Consider the following 18,901-nt stretch of genomic DNA (forward strand, 5'->3'; position numbering starts at 1 on the left):
ACCAGCTCTGGGGCCCCGACCCCCTCCAAGCCTCAGTGTCTGCAGAATGTCGGATAATAACAGCTCCCCCCGCTTGTGAGGGAGCAAGTTGGGCGATCGCCAAGGCCGCCTCGGAGATCTATTTTTGCTCAGTGACTTCGGGGAATTTCTTTCCTTCCCCTGGGGCTGTCTCCCCTCTGCGACAAGAGCTCCCTCCTTAGAAGTGACTGTGGGCCCTCTCAGAGCCCGAGGGGGGGCCGTGGCTGTGTGGGACCCGTTCTGCACGGTTCTTGAGGGGCACGAGACGCCCTGGCAGAGGCTGAGACAGAGTTCTGGGCCCTGGCCTGCCAGGACTTGTAGCCGCGGAGCGAGGGAGCTCTGTGGGAGCCCCCGGAGCGGGGGGAGCATGGAAAAGCTGAGTTTGGCCCCGGGTGAGCAGGGGCGGGGAGGCTGTGGTTCACAGAGGCTGCACAGAAGCTGCACAGTAGCCCCACGCCGGGAGGAGGCGAGTCAAGGCCTCATTCATTCGCGATCGGGCCGCTGGCATTTGCACAAGCTTGCACTTTCTGCGAGCATCACCCCGGGGAGACCTGGCCGAGGGCCTGGCTCACAGCAGATGCTCCGTGACTATCTGTGAGATGAAGGAAGGAATTTGATCCATACAAACACCAGGTTGTCCTGACTCTCAGGCCAGGCTCCTTGAGGTTACACAGATCTCTGCTGCTGGCGGGGTGAGGAGGCCACGTGGAGTGCACGGAATATACAGACTTTGGATTCGGAATGACCTGGGTTTGAACCATTCCCTCATCCAGCCATCCTTTTGTCCTTTCAACAAACGTTGATTGAGTGCCTTCTAGGTGCCAGGTGCTGTGTGACCTTTGCCAACTGACTTGACCTCTCTGAGCCTCAGTTTCTGCCTCTATAAAATGGGGAGATGATACCACCTACCTTTCCAGGGTTGTTGTGTGGATTGAGTCAGAGGGGCCTAAAGCAGCCAGCGCTAGAGCCTGAGTCCCAGCACACTGTTGTGGCTGGTGATTCATGTGCTGATGGTTGGCGAGGGATGGTCATTGTTGCACTAAGAGAACCAGGAAGGTCTGCACGCAAGAGGGCGGTTAGGAATTGGGGCTAGATCTTGAGAAATTCTCCCCTTATACCAGTATCCTCTAAAGCCCAGGAGAATGGAGGGCGGTTTGCTTTGTCTGTAGCATATGGTTTTTGAGCTCCTCCTGTGGGCCAGGCTCTGTGCTGAGCGCTTGGCATGCTGTCCTGCGGCTCCAGGTGGGAACAGGGTAGCTGAGGAGAGTTTAAGGAAGGGACTATCTACAGAGGCGTGAGCAGCATCCGAGGAAGCACGCGGTCCGACCTGAAGGTGCAAGGGAGGGAAAGTGGTTACCAGAACCCAGGGGAGTCGAAACGTGACCAGGGGTCTCCCGCAGGCGTAGGGGCCAAACTACAGCACAGCAGGGCCGAGCAGGGAGAGAAACGCCTGCCCACGCTCTCCTGCTACTCTGCTGCCTCCTGCTGGGGCTTCCCACCCGCCCAGCCCAGCCCAGGAGAGAGCAAGGGAGCCTGGGATGCGGCCTGTAGGGGTCAGCTTCCCCGGGCACAGAAGGCATCTGGGGAGCAAATGGAGAATGAGCAGCATACGTGCATGTGCAGACGTAGTCTTGGGAGATAGGTATTACATCCCCATTTTACAGCTGGACAAACTGAGGCCCGGAGGCACGGGGAGATGAAGTAACTTGCTCAAGGCTGTACCGAGCAGCCCTGGCCCATTGGTTCTTCTCTAGGACAGAGATGGGATGTCTCGGTGCCCTGTGGGCTCTGCTTGGGAATAATCATGAGCTCAGATGGTCAGGGAGGAGAGGGCCGTTGAGTGAGGGCCGCTGCCTTCCCTCATCAGGCTACATGCGCTGAGCAGAGGCCCAGAGACTGAAAGGTCGTTGCTCAGGGTCACCGTGCAGTTAGTGGCACACACAGGACCGGACACAGGTCTCCCAGATCCCAGGCCTGTGAAAGCTCTGCTTGCTTGCTGCCAGGGGCTATGCCAGACTGACTTCTCCCTGCAAGGCTTGGCAGGCGGGCTCTTGCAGCTGGACACAAGGGTGGACTTGTTCTGTGGGACGGGGTTCCCCTGGGTCTGGCTGTGGGAGGCCAGGACCCTTGGGGGAAGCCCAGGGCGGGGGCTGCTTGGCTGTTTCCATGGCTCTGTTTGCGTGAGCCCCCCGCCCTGGCCTCGGCCGCCTCCCCAGACGGGCTGCGGCCCCTGCTCCCCTCCCCCTCGGCTCCGGGCCCTCTCAGAGGCCCCGTTGTTTGCAGCGTGGAGTGGAAAATCCCACCCTGGCCTCGTGAATCATCCTGGAGTCACCCGCTCAGGCTTTGGGCCCTGGAAAGAAGTGGCAGCGTTTTTCCACTGCATGGAGAACAGGCAGGGTCTCGGTGCAGGGGAGAGGGGCAGGGGACGCCCGCCCTCGCTCGACCACCCACACCGTGAGCGCCGAGTGGAGAAGGGTCAGGCCCGTGGCTGCGGCGGAGTGGGGTGGGCAGCCCGTCCCAGGTTGGTAGAGCAGAGGGCAGGACTGCCGTGTCAAGGAGTCATCCTCGGGTGACATCACCAGGCTGGGCCGCGGGTCCCCACTGGCACTTCGAGTCTGCTCTGCAGATGTGGATGAGGTCACACTCCAGCCTGGATGCCCCCGTTTCTGGGGCAGAAGAAGGGCCAGGAGGGAGTGTCCAGGCCTCTGCAGCTGCGGCCCTACCAGGGTCCATGAGGGAGCTACACCCCGCAGAGACTTCCCTCCCCCGAGCCCTGCACAAGCCCTTCGCCGCTCCGGGCCTTGGCCCTCTTCTTTGCAAGATGGGCATGATCTCACCTTTCCTCTCCCGCCGGGTGACCTGGAGGAAGAAACCACCACCACCCCACAATTCAGGAAATGCCATTGTTGGGAAGGTTCCGGGATGTTCATTTCACAGATGCCCACAGAGAAGGGACTCACTCAAGGTCGCACACTTAGTCAGCACACACCTACCCAAGATTGTCTGTGTGGGAACTGCCTAGGGTAAGAGAGCAGGTCAAATGGTCCTGGGTTGAATCCACGCTCTGCCTGTCAGCTCTGTGGTCTTGGGCAAGTCGCTTTGCCTCTCTGAGCCTCTCTTTGGCTTCTCAGCTGTTAAAAGTTCTCAGTAATGATAACGATACCCACAGTAATGCTTAGCCTTAGCCTCTGCGTTTCCCTTTAACTCTGGATCACCTGGAATAACAGGGCCAACAAGGGTCTTCTAAGAAAGGAGATCTTTGCTCACCCCAAAAACAGATGCCGAGGAGGGTGGCTTACAATTTTGAGCTAGGGCGGTGCCAGCAGCTTGCTTAACAGAAACAACAGCTAACTTTTGGGCATTAACTGTGTGCCAGGCACCAGGATTAGCACTTTTTCTAGATTATCTGTCAGCTAGATGCTGTTAGATCCTCATTTCACAGTTAAAGAAGGAAGCCTGGAGATAGGAAGTAGCTTACCCAAAGCCCCACAGCTAGTAAGTGGGGGTGCCCAGTGAGAAGGCAGGCCCCCAGGCTTACACTGGACTCTGTGACTCCCAGGGAGCATCGGGGAGTAGACTGGCCCTGGATCCCAAACCCACAGAACCAGATATGAGACTAGAAACCGTCCCCCAGCCCCCGGGCTCTGGATGGAGGGAAGACTGCTGCCAAGGTGGCCAGAGTTCCCCAGGACTTGCCTGAGGTCACGCAGCCGCCACCCTCCCTCCACCAGGCTCGTTCCAGTGACCCCGGGGCCTTGGTCCCCATATCTGCCTGTCTGCGTCTCTCTCCTGAGTTTTATTCACGGACGAGCAAGCACGTGGTGTTCACAGGCCAGCGCTGTGGACTGAGGCTGCCCAGCGTGAGATCTGGATTAATTACCAGCCAAACCAGACTGGGTTTTCAACACCGATTTTAACTCTGGGCAGGAAACCTGGAATCTCCGTGAGGGTTATTTGAAACAAATGAATTCCCCAGGCCTCACATATCCTCGAAATCCTGGCTTCCTTGGAAGGCTCCGTGTTGGGTTCTTCACGTTGGGCACTCAGCTAATCGTCACTGACTCCTTCGGGGGAGATGGGACGGTGGCTACTGAACCCGTCGTAAAGGGAGCAGTGGAGACTCAGCCTGGCTGCAGGGTTTGCACAAAGTCTCCAGCTGTTAAGTGGCAAAACCAGGATTTGAACCAAGATCAGCCCACAGTTTAGCAAGTCTGCCCGGCTGCCTCCTTTCTTGTGTGAAGAGAAGAGCGGTGAGGCCAGACAGTGCTCCTTGAATGCCGTGCTGCAGGGTTAGGCCTTTCTCTTCTGGGAAATGGGGAGTCAAACGCTGTTGAGCAGGGGAGTGCCTTGGGATGGTGAACGAGGCTGTGTGGAAGAGAACTGGAGAGGGGAGACGGTGGAGGTGGGGAGACAAATGAGGGGGCTGTTGCAGGTTCTCGGGGAGTGGTGATGAAGGCTGGACCAGGCTGTGACCACTGGAATAGATGGAACGTTTGAGTGACAATTCTATACCAGGCACCGTGTTCAACATTTACCGTCTCTCGTTACATCCTCACACTTATCCAGGGAGGAGGGTATTATCGCCCCCATTTTATAGGCACAGGCTGGCTAAGGACCTTGCCCAAACCCAGCTGGTAAGTGGCAGCCCTGGGATTTGCACCCAGGCCCCGTCTGATGCAAAAGCCTTTGCTTATGCCTCGTGTGCTACGCTGCCTCTCTGTGGTGCAAAGATACTCGGTGTGACCTTGGTCAAGTCCCTTCTCTGCTCTGGCTCTGCAGAGAACTCGGCTGAGCTCTGAGGTGTCCTGCTGTTTTATTTTATCAAACATTTGGTGGAGCCCTGGGGAGAGAAGATGACTCATATCCCGTTAGTTCCTTTGAGGAGACTGTGGCCTAGTAGCAGGGTCAGGCTTCTAAGCAGACAATTCCCAAAAAAATATAGTGGGCTTCAAAGTAGAGGAAGAGAGAGGACTTGGCCCAGCTTGGGGGAGAGATCAGGGAAGGCTTCCTGGAAGAAGTGACACCCTAACTGAGTAAAGTAGCTGAGTAATCAAGGATGAGAGCTTCAAAGACTGAGAAACAGCAGCTGCAAAGGCCTGAAAGCTCCAAAGAGCATGAGTTCCTCAGACAGGGACCTCAGGGGACTCCTGTTCTCAGGCATGGGGTTTCCATGCCCAGAGCTCTAGACAGGTTTGTTGAATGACTGCTTGAACCCATTTTTTACTGCCACTTGGCACTGACACTGTCTTCTTATCTTCTCTTCAGGGTCCCCCCGGGCTGCCTGGGCTCCCTGGACCCCCGGGTGCACGGGGGCCTCGGGTAAGTCATCGCACACCGTCCTTGGGAGCTCTGGTTGGCTTTCTGGCCTGCGTCCCACTGCCCCTGAAGTCCCAGTTTTGCTGTGTGTCCTCAAGCTGTTCACTGCCCCTCTCTGGCACCCATTTTCCACTTTGTCCATTGGAGTGGACTTAGGGTTCTTAGGGACACCGTGTGGACAGACATGGCACGGGACAGTGATGACATCTTCCGGGGTCTCAGTCGTCCATTGTGGGCATCACCCTTTGCAGCTGGGGGTGGAGAAGGGGTTTCTGCAGACCGCGTCCCCTGGGCTGGTGGTCTGTGGTGCTTCTCCAGGAAAAAAGCTGACCTGGGAGGACGCGACCCTTGCATCCATCTTCCCATCTCTGCAGCGCCATCCCAGGGTAGGGATGCTGACATAGGCACCTGGCCAGGCCATGCCAGGTTGGGGATGAGCTCTCTGTGCTGAGAGGTTCAACCAGAGGCTGGAGGATAGCTTGGCAGGGCTGCGGTGGCTAATATGAGCCAGCCTGAACCTGGGAGTGAAAAACAACTCGTGTGTGTTTGGCCTGGCACGTCACCTGTGCTGTTTTATTTGATCCCCCTCCCCAGACCCCGCATGGGCCAGGATGACCATTCTCATTTCAGGGACAAGGAAACGGAGCTCTAGGAAAGAGCAGAGCTAGGGCTGGAACCCAGGCTCTTAGCATATGCTGGGACCCTTGGGGGTCCTCTTGGAGGGAAGTCTGTCCCCTTCCCGAGAGGACTCGGACCCACGGCGCCTGGCATCTGTGCCCAGGCTGAATCAGCCTTTCCCACGCTGGGTGCCTGGCGAGGCCCTGGCAGAGATAGCTGCCTGGGGCGTATTTTTAGCTCTGAGCCCAGCGGATGGTTCTGGTTATGCAATTACTTGAGCCCTAGTTCCCTCTAGGCCTGGCCCTGTGCTCCCTGGGCCCAGGGCTCTGGAATCTGCTGTCTGAAGCAGCATTTCCTCCTGGCTTCAGAGCCTCCATGGCGCACATGCCCGGAGCTGGGCACCACCGAGGTGTCATGGACACTGCGGGCCATGGGAGCCTGCAGCCCGGGACCGGGACGAGGCCCTTTGACCCAGCATTCCAGGCTCAGGCGGTCTGCCGCGTCCCCAAACTCCTGAGCCCTCCGGCCTCTGCGCCTTAGCTCAGGCTGCTTTCCCCACCCAGCACACTCCTTTGCAAACTCCTCCTCCATCCAGGGCTCAGATCAAATGCCACCTCCTTTTTTTGATGACCATCCCCTTCTCGGAGCTTCTGCAGCAGATAACTGCCCCTCTGGATGGCAAAGGTCACTTTCTACAAGCTCACATTGACCTCTGAACTCTGTTGGCTGAGCTACATGTGAATGATCTCATCCTATCTTCCCAGCCATTTGGAGAAATAGGTTCCAATATTATCCCCATTTTACAGATGAGGAAACTGAGGCTCAGAAAGGTTCAGTTACTTTGGATAAAGTCAAACAGAGAGTAAATACCAGAGCCAGGATTGAACCAGACCGTCTGACTCCATAGCCTGTGATCTTAAACCACCTATTGGGATAGTTTTTCCATCTACTCACCTGAGCCCCTCTGGGCAGAGACGGGCCCTGTTTCCTTCTCTTTCTTACATGATGCCTAGCAGAGTGCCCTGCGTGCAGTGGGTGCTAGGTGGATGGTTGAGGACGAGTTCTAGTTTAAAAGTCAAGAACATTTCTATCAAGAAGCTGTGTGATCTTAGGCAACTCCCTTCCCCTCTCTGGGCCTCAGTTTCTGCATCTATAAAACGTGGGATGGTGGTAAGGCATTTCCAAGGTTCCTCCCAGCTCTGAACTTCCACAAGTGAGGGAACGACTCTCCTGACATCCTTCTCAGCCTCTCTGTGTGCCCCCGCCCTCATCGTACTGTTTGTAGACTGGAAATTCCGTAGATCACAAAATTCCAGAGATAATAGAACACTAAGATTAAACAGTTCCAGCTCCTCTCTGCACAGATGGCGGCTCCGGGGCTCAGGGAGGGGCAGGGCCTTACCTGAGGTCACCCGCAGCTCTGTGGCATGCCCCTTCCCACCTCCACGTGCTCCCCCGGCCCATTGAGGGGCGGTGGGGAATCCCTAGGCCTCCTCCATCCTGCTTTCTGGGCTGCAGCATTTATAGAATTGGTCTGCTTGGCTCCCAGTCAACTATGTGCTTGTTTCTCTGCAAGGCAGTGGCTGCAGAGGGGTGGGGAGGTGGGGGCAGGGGAGCAGGGAGCCCCTATCGTCACAAACTGCAGAGCAGGTAACGGAGTGCTCCAGCCTGGCATCTTTGGGGCAGCTGGGGGCACAACTAGGGAGAGACGGTCACTCTTGACTTCCCCTGGCACAGCCCATGCCTGGTTCTGGGGCACTGGAGGTGAGGGGCCCCTCTGCCAACACCCCCGCCCAATCTTGGCCCAATTCAGGCTGAGCTGTGAGGTTCAATCCCGGGAGCCTGGGCTGGGGTGAAGATCTGAGGCCTTCCAAATGCCTTGAATCTGAGGTCCCAGCCATTCTTAGGACAGGTGGGGAGACTGAGGCTGGCGGGGAGGAGGCTCGGAACTGGGACCAGGTTATGCATCCAGGTTACATCCACGTGCCAGGAGGCAGTGTTTGCTGGAATATTGGGAGGGGGTTGGAGGGCTGATTATTTTTACAGGGAGGGTCACCCATGGCATTATTATAAATTCCCCAGGCTGAGTGAGCTTCTGGACACTGTTCCTTCTCGACATGGTCAGGGAAGAGGCGGGTCCTGGTTCAGGAATCGAGGAAGAGGGAGGTGGCTGGTTCAGAATGTGACAGGCCGCAGCTGGGAAGATGGCCTTGGAGCAGGAGGAAGGAAGCAAGTTCATACACAGTTAGCCAGATGAGTCAAGAGGGGCCAGGGATGAGGGCAGTGTATCTAGAGGCTGATGTGGTGGGGGGCACCCCTTGAGGTGGCTCTCCCCACCCCCAATGCCCCAGATTATTCCTCTCGGACGAAGACCCTCAGGAAGTACCCGCTCTGAGGGATCTGTTTATATTACTGGGCTGCAAGGCTCTAGCCCAGGGCCCTTGCTGGAGAAAGTGGACATAACAGGCCCCAGCTGTTGCAAAGGGGATTTGGATATGGCCTGGAAAAATCCAGTGCCATAAATAAGCCCTGGACTTGAAGCCAACAGGCCCGGGTCCCGACCCTCGCTTGGCCACTACACTGCTGTGTGACCTTGGCCAAGACTCTTTGACTCTCTGGGCCCAGTCTTGCCAGCTGCTTCATGGCCCCTGAGGACACTGTAAGCTCGGAGCTTGTAGGCATCTAAGGGAGAGCTCTGACCACGTGCTGCAGCCACAAGAGGGTTGCACCTTCGTTGAGAGGAGACCAAGGGCCCCCTTCATTGAACTCTCAGCTCCAAAGGCTCGTACAACAGTCCGGTTGGAGTCTAAAGGGTGGAGAGATTCCTTTAAGCAGGAGGAGTTCCAGAAGGTTCCCTGGAGGAGGTAGCATTTTAGCCTTGAAGGATGGGGTGGGTTTTAGCTGGAGGGGATGGATGGGAAAGGCATGCCAGATGATGGGAACAGTGTGGCAAAGGTGATGGAGGGAGAAAGTTCCAGGCGTGGTGCAGTGAAGCAAATAGCTAAGGGTGCTTAGAGCCCGAGGAAGCCAGCTCGGGAAGGGCTGATGGGGAGCAGGCAGAGAGAGCATGGAAAGGCAGCAAAATTCAGGGTTTGAGGGCTTGTGCTCTGAAGGTTGAGTGCTGGCTGTGTCCCTTAGCAGCTGGGCGACCTGAGAAAATTATAAACCTCTCTGAGCGCCAGCATCCTCATCTTCAAAATAGGAATAGTGGTAGCCCCTACCTCGGGGATGAATGGAATAAAATGAGATGATGCATGGAAGGTGCTTAGCACAGGCCAGGCATTGAGGGGGCCTTCCCTAAAAGTGGGCCACCATGGCTGTATGCTGAGACTTGGCCAGGGGAGGAGACCCAGCGGGTGGAGGGAACCTGCCGGGCACGCTGTGGGGAGTGGAGTCACTCATGTTTCCCCTCACCTCTTTTTCTCTTTTCCCTTTCAGGGTCCTCCCGGGCCTTATGGGAATCCAGGCCTCCCGGGCCCCCCTGGAGCCAAAGTGAGTACTCGCTGTGTGGTCTGGAGATAGGGCCGTGCGTGGGTGCTGGGGTTAAGGCCACGTTTGGGCTGCTTCCTAGGGGCTCCTGGGGGGGTCCTCAGGGTCATGGTGGGGGGTCCACATCCAGGCCGCAGGCCCTCCCTGGGCACCTCCGAAGTGGCAGGCCCTGTGCCAGACTAGAGACACAGTGAGGAGTTAGGCGTTTCACTTCTGGTTGGGAGGGACTGGGGGGAGAAGGGCAGCTAGAACCGAAAGCCCTCAAAGGGAGTAGAAGAAAGGTCATTTGCTGCTAACGGGGAGTACCTTGAATGTCCGACGAGGGGTGTAAGTTTTCCTGGGTCGTAAGATGCACCCTGGGGAGGCATGTGGAGTTCTGAGCTGGAGAGGGACTTGGAAAGACCGTGTTTGAGAAAGATCCCTGGATGCCATGTGGAGGATGGACTCGGGGTGGGGACCAGAGCAGAGGCAGAGAGACCCGGGGTGATACAGCGGAGAGAGGAGGCTAGCCTGGCCAGCTTCGGGGGACGGGAGGAGGCGTCCATCTCGGAGATGGACGAGACCTGAGAGACGGTGACTCCCTGGCGTTAGCTTAGGTGACTGAACCGAGGAACCCGGGAGAAGGAATAAGATGATGCTGCATTTGGGAACCCGTAGCCCAGCCAGGTGGCGATGATTCGTGGACAGACATTCTGGAACTCGGGAGAGCTCTGAGCTGGAGATAGAGCCTTGGGGTGTGGCCAGCACAGAGATGCCGCCTCCCCCAGGGAACCTGCTTGGAATGCTCCGGTTAACTTTTAGATGAGACCAGAGACCAGGGGGACTGCTGCTCTGATGACCGCGGGGAACGCTAGCCCTGGAGCTCCCCAGGATGTTCCTGGAGCTCCGGCAGAGAACAGAGCTGTGCCGGGCAGTGTGTGGACTGAGACGTGGGCCAGCAACATTTAGGTTACAGGGAGAAAAGGTCTCGACGACTGGCTGGGGAAATAGGAGGGGAAGGAAGGGGCAAGGTCGGGAGAGCCGAGAGCACGGCGACTGTGCGGAGAAAGTGCAGGGCAGGCCAGGAGGGGAGAGGGGCTCCTGGTTAGGAGGCCACCCAGCCCAGCTGTCATCTGTGGGGTAACCAGGTGGAGAGCACCCCTGGGCTTTGGGTGTCCCAGGCTCCAGGTCATTCTTTGCTAACCCAACTGTAAAGGTCAAGTGGCTTAAGGAAAGCCACTAACTGGCCCCCGGTTGTGTAGTGAGGGATGGCCGAGCAGCCTCCAGCAGTCCTGACTCCTGGAACAGTGCTCCTTTGGTGCACCAACTTGTCTGGGAGTTTGGGACAAAAGTCGTACACAGGCAACCCTGCATCTATGATGATAAGGCACTGGAGTGCTGGCGTAGGCCCCTTGCACAGAGCTGCAGGAGCACAGGCCTCAGCGCCTGCGGGTCTGTGACTCTATGGCCAGGGCTGGGCTGGGCTCCTTCCTTGGAAGGTGAGCACAGAGGCCTCAGGGGGCCGGCAGCTGCCTGCGGGTGCTCTGGGTTTTAACAAGGCGAACATTGATAATAACCTCCACCATATATTGGACCCTTACTGTGTGCTAGGCGCTAGGCGTGCACTTTATGTAGCCCGTCTCATTTGATCCCCGCTAAGACCTAAAGAGATAGGTGCCGATACTGTACCCGTTTACCGATGGGGAAACTGAGGCTCAGGCAGATTAAGAGACTGTCTAGGAAATGACAGTGAGACCTGCCCCCATCGGTCAGGCAGAGAGAGGGGAGGTCCTTTGGAGATTTCTGCTTCTCCTAGGCCACCGGATACATCAGGATGCTAAGGATCAGCGGCAGTTTTGAATTGCCAGGTTTGCTCAGGAACATGCCTTTCTTGGCCTGCTCTGGGACTGTCTGGTCCTTCCCGCTCCCTCTCGCTCCCAGGCTAACCCCTTGCTTCTGTAGCAGCAGATGCTCCACTGGCTCCTCCCCAGTGCATGCTGGGCCCATGCTGCGGGGCCTCTGCTCCAGGCCCATGGCAGCCCCAGTCTGGCCTGCAGCCCACTCCCATCCTGCCAATAGACGTGCAGTGGCAGGAGGAGGACCCGCCAGCTGCTCTCTCTGCATTTTGAGAAGCAGCTCTGGGTGTGGTGAGTGAGGCTCATACCTAGCAAGTGGGTCCTCCTGCTGCCACATGGAGCTGGGACCTGTGACTCAGGGCCTCGTGGGCGGGACTCCAGCTTACTTCTGTGTATAAAAGATAAGGGTGTGGGTACCAGAGAATACCCTGGAACGGGATGCTGCTTCTCCCATTAGCACTCGCATAAAATGTCAGGGGGAAAAGTCGTGCCCTTTGCCTGGACACTTGGCTGGGAGACTAAGGGGTGAGCAGAGGTGGACCCAGGACAGGCCAGTTGAGTGGGAGGCCCTGGTCTGCCAGACTTGGGCCCTGGGCTGCCCTTGGTCTGTGGCATGGACAGGACAGGGTTAAAGAGGGGCTCTCCCAGGATGGAATTCCTGACTTAGCTGAGAGGGAAAGAGAATGCTGTGTGTCTGCAGGAATGGTTGGGATGCTGGGGCGAGGGTCCTCACTGTTTATTCATCCCCTTAGGGCCTGGGAGATGACCTGGTGGGACTGTGGGGCTGGCCTCCCCCATCCCCCGTGCTGGCTCCTCCTCTCCCGCGGGGTGTTGGCTTCTAGAGCTGCCTCTGGGGCCACCCATCCATTCATCTTCCTTCAGTCAGCAGACCTTTATGGAGCACCTACTATGTGCTGTTGATGGAGGAATCAGCTCAACAGGCAGGGCCGGCACAGGGAGCCTGCGCTGTGTCTGGATAGGTTGCTGTGCAGCCATTCCTTCAGCTCATTGACTGAGCCCTTGGGAGCCCAAGGCCTGTGGGATAAAGATCCCCCTGCCAGACTGAAGGATGGGAGAGCCCGGTGGATTGTGGAGGATCCAGAAGGGGAGATGGAGCAGAGGTGAGGGACTTCATCCCTCTTGAGGTTGCAGGGGAGCGAACCCCAAAGGGCCAAGGTGACTTCCCTAGGTCACGCGCAGGGACCTGTGGGCAGTGGCAGGGATGTATTTCAGATCCTTGGGTTTGTCTCCCGGAAGACACTTGTCAGGGCTCCACAGCTGGTATGGGCCAGAGCTAGACTTCAACCCCACGTGTCCACTCCAGAGCCCAAGGCCTCCCCATGTACCATATACCCACGCATCCCACGTTCAGATCCATCAAGAGGGCTCGTCAGCTCCTGCAGGGAGTCGGGATCGAGGGCTCTGAGAAGCCAGAAGCCTTGGGAGGACGGCAGTAGCTGGCCTCGGAGGCCCAGGGTAGAGTCGTTGGGTTGGTTCATGGTTGACCGACCATGTTCGTTGCTGCAGGAAGGCACTGTGCTCAAGAGCAGGACCCTGGAGCCAGATGGCCAAGGTTCACATCCCGGCTCGGTCGCCTCCTGGTTCTGGGACTGTGGGCACGTTATCTGAACTTCTCATGCCTCAGTTTCCTCATCTGGAAAGTGGGGGAATAAGAGTAGCTGTCCCCTCGGGTTGTCATGAGGAGTAACTGAGTCACTTAGAGCAGGGCTGGGCTGGGGCTTGTGCAAGACGCCGCGCAGGCAATGGGGCACAGACACGTATGTCCCAGCCCTTGTGAATACAAGCCGGTCACACCGAGAAACGTAGAATTACACATGATAAGGGCTCCACACGAAATGGGCATTCCCAGAGGGTGGGAAGGCTGAACTGAGGTCTGAAGTGTATCAGGTGACCAAGCCAAGGGGCAGGAGGAGGCTGGGGAGGTGGCAGGCCTGGAAGGGGGTGGTCAGACTTTGGGACTTTATCCAAAGAGCGGCAGAAAGACATTGAAAGGTTTCCGGCAGACGTGACATGATCAGATGCGGTTTGCGAAGGCCGCTCGGGCAGCTGGAGAAGCAGAGCCTGGTCGGTGGCCAGCAGGGTCGGGGGGTGGCACAGGGAGGCCTGGAGCGGCCCTGATGGGGGTGCTGAGGCTGGACCATGGTCAAGTCATGTGGAACGCTGGGCCGCGGGGCAGGTGAGGAGCTCCGGGCCAGAGGCTGGGGCGGGGGCTCCAGCTGTGCAGGAAAGCCAGTGCTGCCTGCGCTGGACGAGGATGCGCCTTGCCCCCCTCTCCTTGGCAGCAGGCCGCCCCATCCCTGATCTGGCCTGCTTGGTTTGCAGTGAATTACCCAGGATTACCATGGGCCCTTGGGCACCAGGGAGGGGAACAGGCAGGCGAGAAGGGGCATGCGCGGTGACCCGGGTGACTGCCAGCAGAGCTGCTGGGAGCTGAGATGGAGACAGCCTCGGGCCCCAGCCTACCTTTCTCCCTCCTCTGATGACTGAGGTAGGGCATGCTCATTACGGAAAATGGTGAAAAGTCTAGAAAGTATCAAAAAGAAAGCACGCATCCTGCGGTGGCCCTGCCAATGAGAAACACTGAGTGCATTTTGAACAGCCGGGGGGGCCTGGGACCAGCCAAGAGCTTTACGTACTCTGCAGGGCAGGTCTTATTACTCTTATTTTATAGATGAGACAAATAAGATCTAAAGTGGCCAAGTACCTTACCCAGGGTGACATTTCTAGTGAGTGGCAGAGACAAGATTCGAACCCTCCCCTACCTGACTCCAGAGCCCCTAGTTTTTAACCCCAAGGCAGTTTATCTCCACAGCTCTCCAGCCTTTCCTCCTCTGTGGATTAAGCAATATACATTAATCAAGATGTATATATACACAAATATACACATACATGCATACATACAGATATGTGGACAATCTAAAATCTGCCTTGCACGTAAGTGCAATATAAATGTTTAGCTGTTACTTTATGAACAATTGCCTTCTAGAAAGATTGAACCAATTCATGCTGCTCCTAGCATTAGAGGAGGAGACCTTAAAAAGATAATTCATTATTGTTTTCACTTCATTTCATTGATGGTCTATGAGAAGAATGTTTTTCTTACATCTGTTTTCCATTTGTATTTCACCATTTATGAATTTGTTTATTTTTGGGGTTAGGATGTCGTCTTTTGTTATTGACTTGTAAAAATTCTTTATGTTTACGTATTAAGTTTATTAAGGCTTCATCTACCTTACAAATATTTTCCAGTTAATCGTTTGCTTATTAAGAGTATTCACGATGATTTTCACAAATGGAAGTGTTATCCTTTTTTTTTTTTGACTAACAGTAATAGCTAATACTTATTAGGAACTTACAGTATGTCAGATAGCTTGGAGAGAGCTCTACCATATGTAAAATTTTTCTTTACTTTTAAACTTAGACATTTCTTTCCCATCCTAAGACTAGATAGGCATTCATTTATATTCCTAGTCATTTCATAATATCATTTGTACTCTTAAAAATTTAAACCATCTGGAATTAATCTTCATGGGGGTGGCTATGGAGTAGGGCTCTAACTTAATTTTCTCCCTGGTAGTTAACCATTTATTAAATAACTTTTCCTCCACTGATTATTATACGACAGACCAAGGTCTATTTCAGGCCATTCAAATATGTTCCATTGCTCTGTTTATATATTTTTATGCTAGTAAAATACTATTTTTTATTATGACATTTACTATCTTTATACTGTGTATCTTCCTCTCCCCCCTTTTCAAAAATATTTCTCGCTATTTACTCTGTCAGATAAACTTTATAAAGCCTATGTTAATAATTTCCTTAAAAAAACTCTCTTGGGGTTTTTATTGGAATTGTATTAAATTGGAGTGTATATAAATTTGTGAATAATTAACATCTTTAAAATATTAAGTTTTCCTATCTAAAACCATGACATGTCTTCCAATTTGGCTGAGCTTTTAAAACATCTCTTAGTAAACTTTTATAGTTTTTATTGCATAAACCCTCTTTTCTTATGATTTGTACTTAGAAATTTTGTACTTTGGTTGCTGTTATGAAGGGGCTATTTTCCCCATTACATTTTCTATCTGGCTCTCAGATATTGAAGAGAACTATTAGCTTTTGTATGTTTGTACATTTTGTGTTTATTTTATAACCATGCCCTTTACTGAATTATCTTATTAGTATTTCAGTTAGTTCTGGATTTTCTAGACAGGCATTCATATTCTTTGCAAAAAAGAACATATTTTTGTCTCCTTTTCCTCAATGGTTAGTAGTCTTATTTGTTTTTCCTGCCTTATTGCATTGGCCAGAACTTCTAAACCCATGAAATAGTGGTGGTGATAGTGAGGGTCCCCATGAATCTTCAGAGGATGTTCCAGGGCTGGGGCCCGATTCTGATCTGATCCCAGCCCTAGTGTTGTCTCTTGAGACTCCATTCATTCATTTGCTCATTTGTGAAATATTTTATGATGGCTCCTCTGGGCCAGGCCCTGTGCTGGGTGCTCTGGATCAGCAATGACTTGCACAAGGGACTCTGGCCCAGAATTTCCCCAATCCTTTGTGACTTGTATCTTCTCTGTCTCAGCCTCTCTCTAGGCCTCATCCTCTCAGAGCCCTCTATTCTCTCCACATCTCAACCCTTCCTGAAGGAAAACAGTTCCCATTACCACTATATTTGTAGCACTTATGATTTAGGATATACCTTCCCATCCATCTTCTAGTTCTGCAGGGCTCTGTTAACTGGTCTAGGTGGAGTCCACTGTTCCCTATGCAGAATGGGAAACGGGCTTGCCCAAGGTCACACAGGCTTGTTGGCTGGAGAGCTGGGTCTGGCGACCAGGTGCTTGTCTTCACCAAGGTGTAAACAATTAATTAGACTTTATATATTTCTCGCGTCTCTTACTGGAGAATTTTCAGGAGTCTGGCTGTGAAGACGTACAGTCTTCTCCATCCCAGAAGTCACACCTTCACCTGACTCCAGGTGCCTTGAGCATCCCTGGAGCTGACACCTCCTCTGGCTTCCTCTTTGTCTTCCTCCAGCCTTAGTTTAGGGATTTACTCCCATTCTGGGTCAAGTTCTCCTGACTTCCTCCTGTACTAACGTATCACTGGATCGTAGTTTTTCATCTGTAGCGTATTGAAATGTAAAGAGCTTGGGTTCTGAAACCAGACTGCCTGAGTCTAAATCTTACCAACTGTATGACCTTGGACAAGTTATATCCTCTCTGTGCCTTGGTTTCCTCATCTGTGAAGTGGGGAGAGTGGGAGTTGCTACATCATAGGTTTGTGTGTCGAGAGCTTCGAAGAGCACTCCGTAAATGCTGGTGTTGATCTTCATTACCGGTCTCTCTGGTTTCCCCCTCAAGAGCTCCCCGCAGGCACGAGCCGTGTCCTGTGCCCCACCATGGTATCCCCTGTATGCATCGCAAGCCTAGGCTCATAGTAGATGTTCAATAAACATCTGTGCTTGTGGACGTTGTCCTCGGGTAGGGATTACATCTCAAGCAGTGTGCTGGCTGCTGAGAATGCAGAGAGAAATCCATAAGTAACTAAAATGCCCCAGGTACGGATTCTGGGCAAGGAGCAAGTCCATCATCTCTTTAGATCTCAGTTTCCCCTTTTGTAAAATTACAGAACAGGATACACAAAGGCCCACCCTGGAAGCTCTTTAAGCCCAGCTCTTCTACCGGCTGCAGACCGAGGTGGGCAAGGGCGAGTGGGAAGGAGCTGCGTCCTTTTTTGGCCATTGGAATCCTTGGTAGCCGTGGGCCTGGCCGTGCACCGTGGACGTAAAAGGCACTGGAGCTGGGCTTGTGGACTGCTGAGGGTGAGAGCGAGTCAGAGGGGCAGCCGCAGTGTGAGGTAGAGGGTCCCAGAGGCAGGTTCTGTGGAAATGACCTGGAGGGGCCCAGGTAGACGGAGAGCTGGGGTCCTAGCAAGGAGGGGCTGGCCTTCATCCGGGGCAGTTGGAGGGGGTGTAGGAGAAGCATCCAGACTTCCCATTCTTAAATGAGGGCTTTGAAGTCAGATAGATCAAGAACCTAGTCAGACCTGGTAAGACCTTGCCTCTTACCTGTGTGTCACCCCAGGCTGTGACAGCCTCTCTGAACCCCAGTTTTGGTGCTGAGTTGCAACAAGTGGGTGTTAAGAGGACTAATAGAGTTGCTGCATGGAGCGGACCCAGCACAGCATAGGGCGTGGAGTAGGGGCAGTGAAAGGCCCTCCCTTCCCTCTTTAGGGCTCTGTCCAGTTCGGAGTACAGTGATTTCTCGTGGGGATTTGAAAGGCCTGGGTCCTGATGAAGAAAAGAACCAAATGGGAATTAATCAAATTTGGCCAAACCACTGGTCCCATGTGTCATGTCCATTATCTCACTGGCTCCTTGCCAAGAAACCTGGGAAGCCGGTGGATGTGTGTGCATACGCCTGTGTGCATGTGCCTGTATGTGCATGCACCCATGTGCATGTGTGTGCATGCCTGTGTGTGTGCTGTGTAGCCCCCATTTTGAAGGAAACAGAGGTTCAGAGAAGTGAAGTGACTTGTCCAACGTCCCACTGTGAGTCTGTGGCTTCACCCCAGAACTTCTAATTCAGGGTCCAGCTCGGGGAGGGAGCATGGGAGTGAGGGTGAGGGACAAGGGTCAGGGGCTCTTGGAAGGTGACATCAGCATGGACCAACTTTCCAAAGGACTGTTTCCTGAGTAATCTATCCAGGTTGGGCCAAATGAGTGGGCCGCAGCCAGGAGCCCTCTTCAGCCCCATGAGAGACGCAGCTGTGAACTCTGTGGGCCCTTTCCCTGAGCTCTGTGCTCTTGGGAGCCAGGATCCCTGTGATGGGGACACTCCCGGATGCTAGGCGCAGAGGATGCTTGTCTCTGGGGACCCCACTGCTTGTTGGTTTCTCCTCTATTTCCTGCCTATTCTAACTCATCAGGTCCCAGGACATCCTGGAACACAGATCTCGAGTCGCGTCTTCAGGGTTCTAGTCTTAGCTCTGCCAATGCCTCATCTTGGGTCCTCAGACAGTCCCTTTCCTTCTTCCGGCCTCAGTTTCCCCAAATGTGTTATGGGAGTAATAACACTTCCTTTGCCCACTTCATCAGGCTATTGTGAGAATCTAGTGAGGTGAGGGATATTGCAAACTGTGAAGGGCTGTACACAGAAGTGAGCAGGTGTTACTGCACTGACCCTCGATAATTAGAGAGAGGTGAGGTGAGCATACTGGAAAATTGAGACGAATTGGGCCTGCCTCTTGGAGGTGTCTCTCAGAAGCTCTCTGAGGGTGCCAGGGGAACAAGCCCAGGGGCAGTCTTAGCAACAATCATATGCGAGGACCTGCCACCTGTCTGGTGGGCCCGGAGATCTACAGGTTGGTTGAGGAGGACGCATTCAAGCTGCCGCTTGAAGAATGTTTATGGTTTGGCTCAGGGAATGGTTTTCTAGTTGAGGGTGACTGCCTGAGCAGGGACCTGGCAGCAGGAAAGACAGGACCTGGCTGAGGAATGGGCTGTGGTCTGGGGAAGGGACAGAGGGTCCCTGTCTGTGTTTGCTGGTGGAAGGAGAGCAGTCTGGGCAGGATGGCTGGGACCAGGTGACAAGACTTGG

The 18,901-nt window shown here is 54.4% G+C and overlaps 1 protein-coding gene across 1 annotated transcript in view; it reads left to right on the forward strand.

The window, feature by feature from the left end:
- Nucleotides 1-18,901, forward strand: part of COL27A1 (collagen type XXVII alpha 1 chain) — a 147,901-nt gene that overhangs the window by 15,800 nt on the left and 113,200 nt on the right. The window contains 2 exon segments of the mRNA XM_058523857.1: nt 5,284-5,337; nt 9,391-9,444. Of these exon segments, the coding sequence (XP_058379840.1) occupies nt 5,284-5,337; nt 9,391-9,444 (108 nt within the window).

Source organism: Diceros bicornis, chromosome 28 (genome assembly GCF_020826845.1).
Source record: "Diceros bicornis minor isolate mBicDic1 chromosome 28, mDicBic1.mat.cur, whole genome shotgun sequence".
In the NCBI taxonomy this organism is placed as follows: domain Eukaryota; kingdom Metazoa; phylum Chordata; class Mammalia; order Perissodactyla; family Rhinocerotidae; genus Diceros; species Diceros bicornis.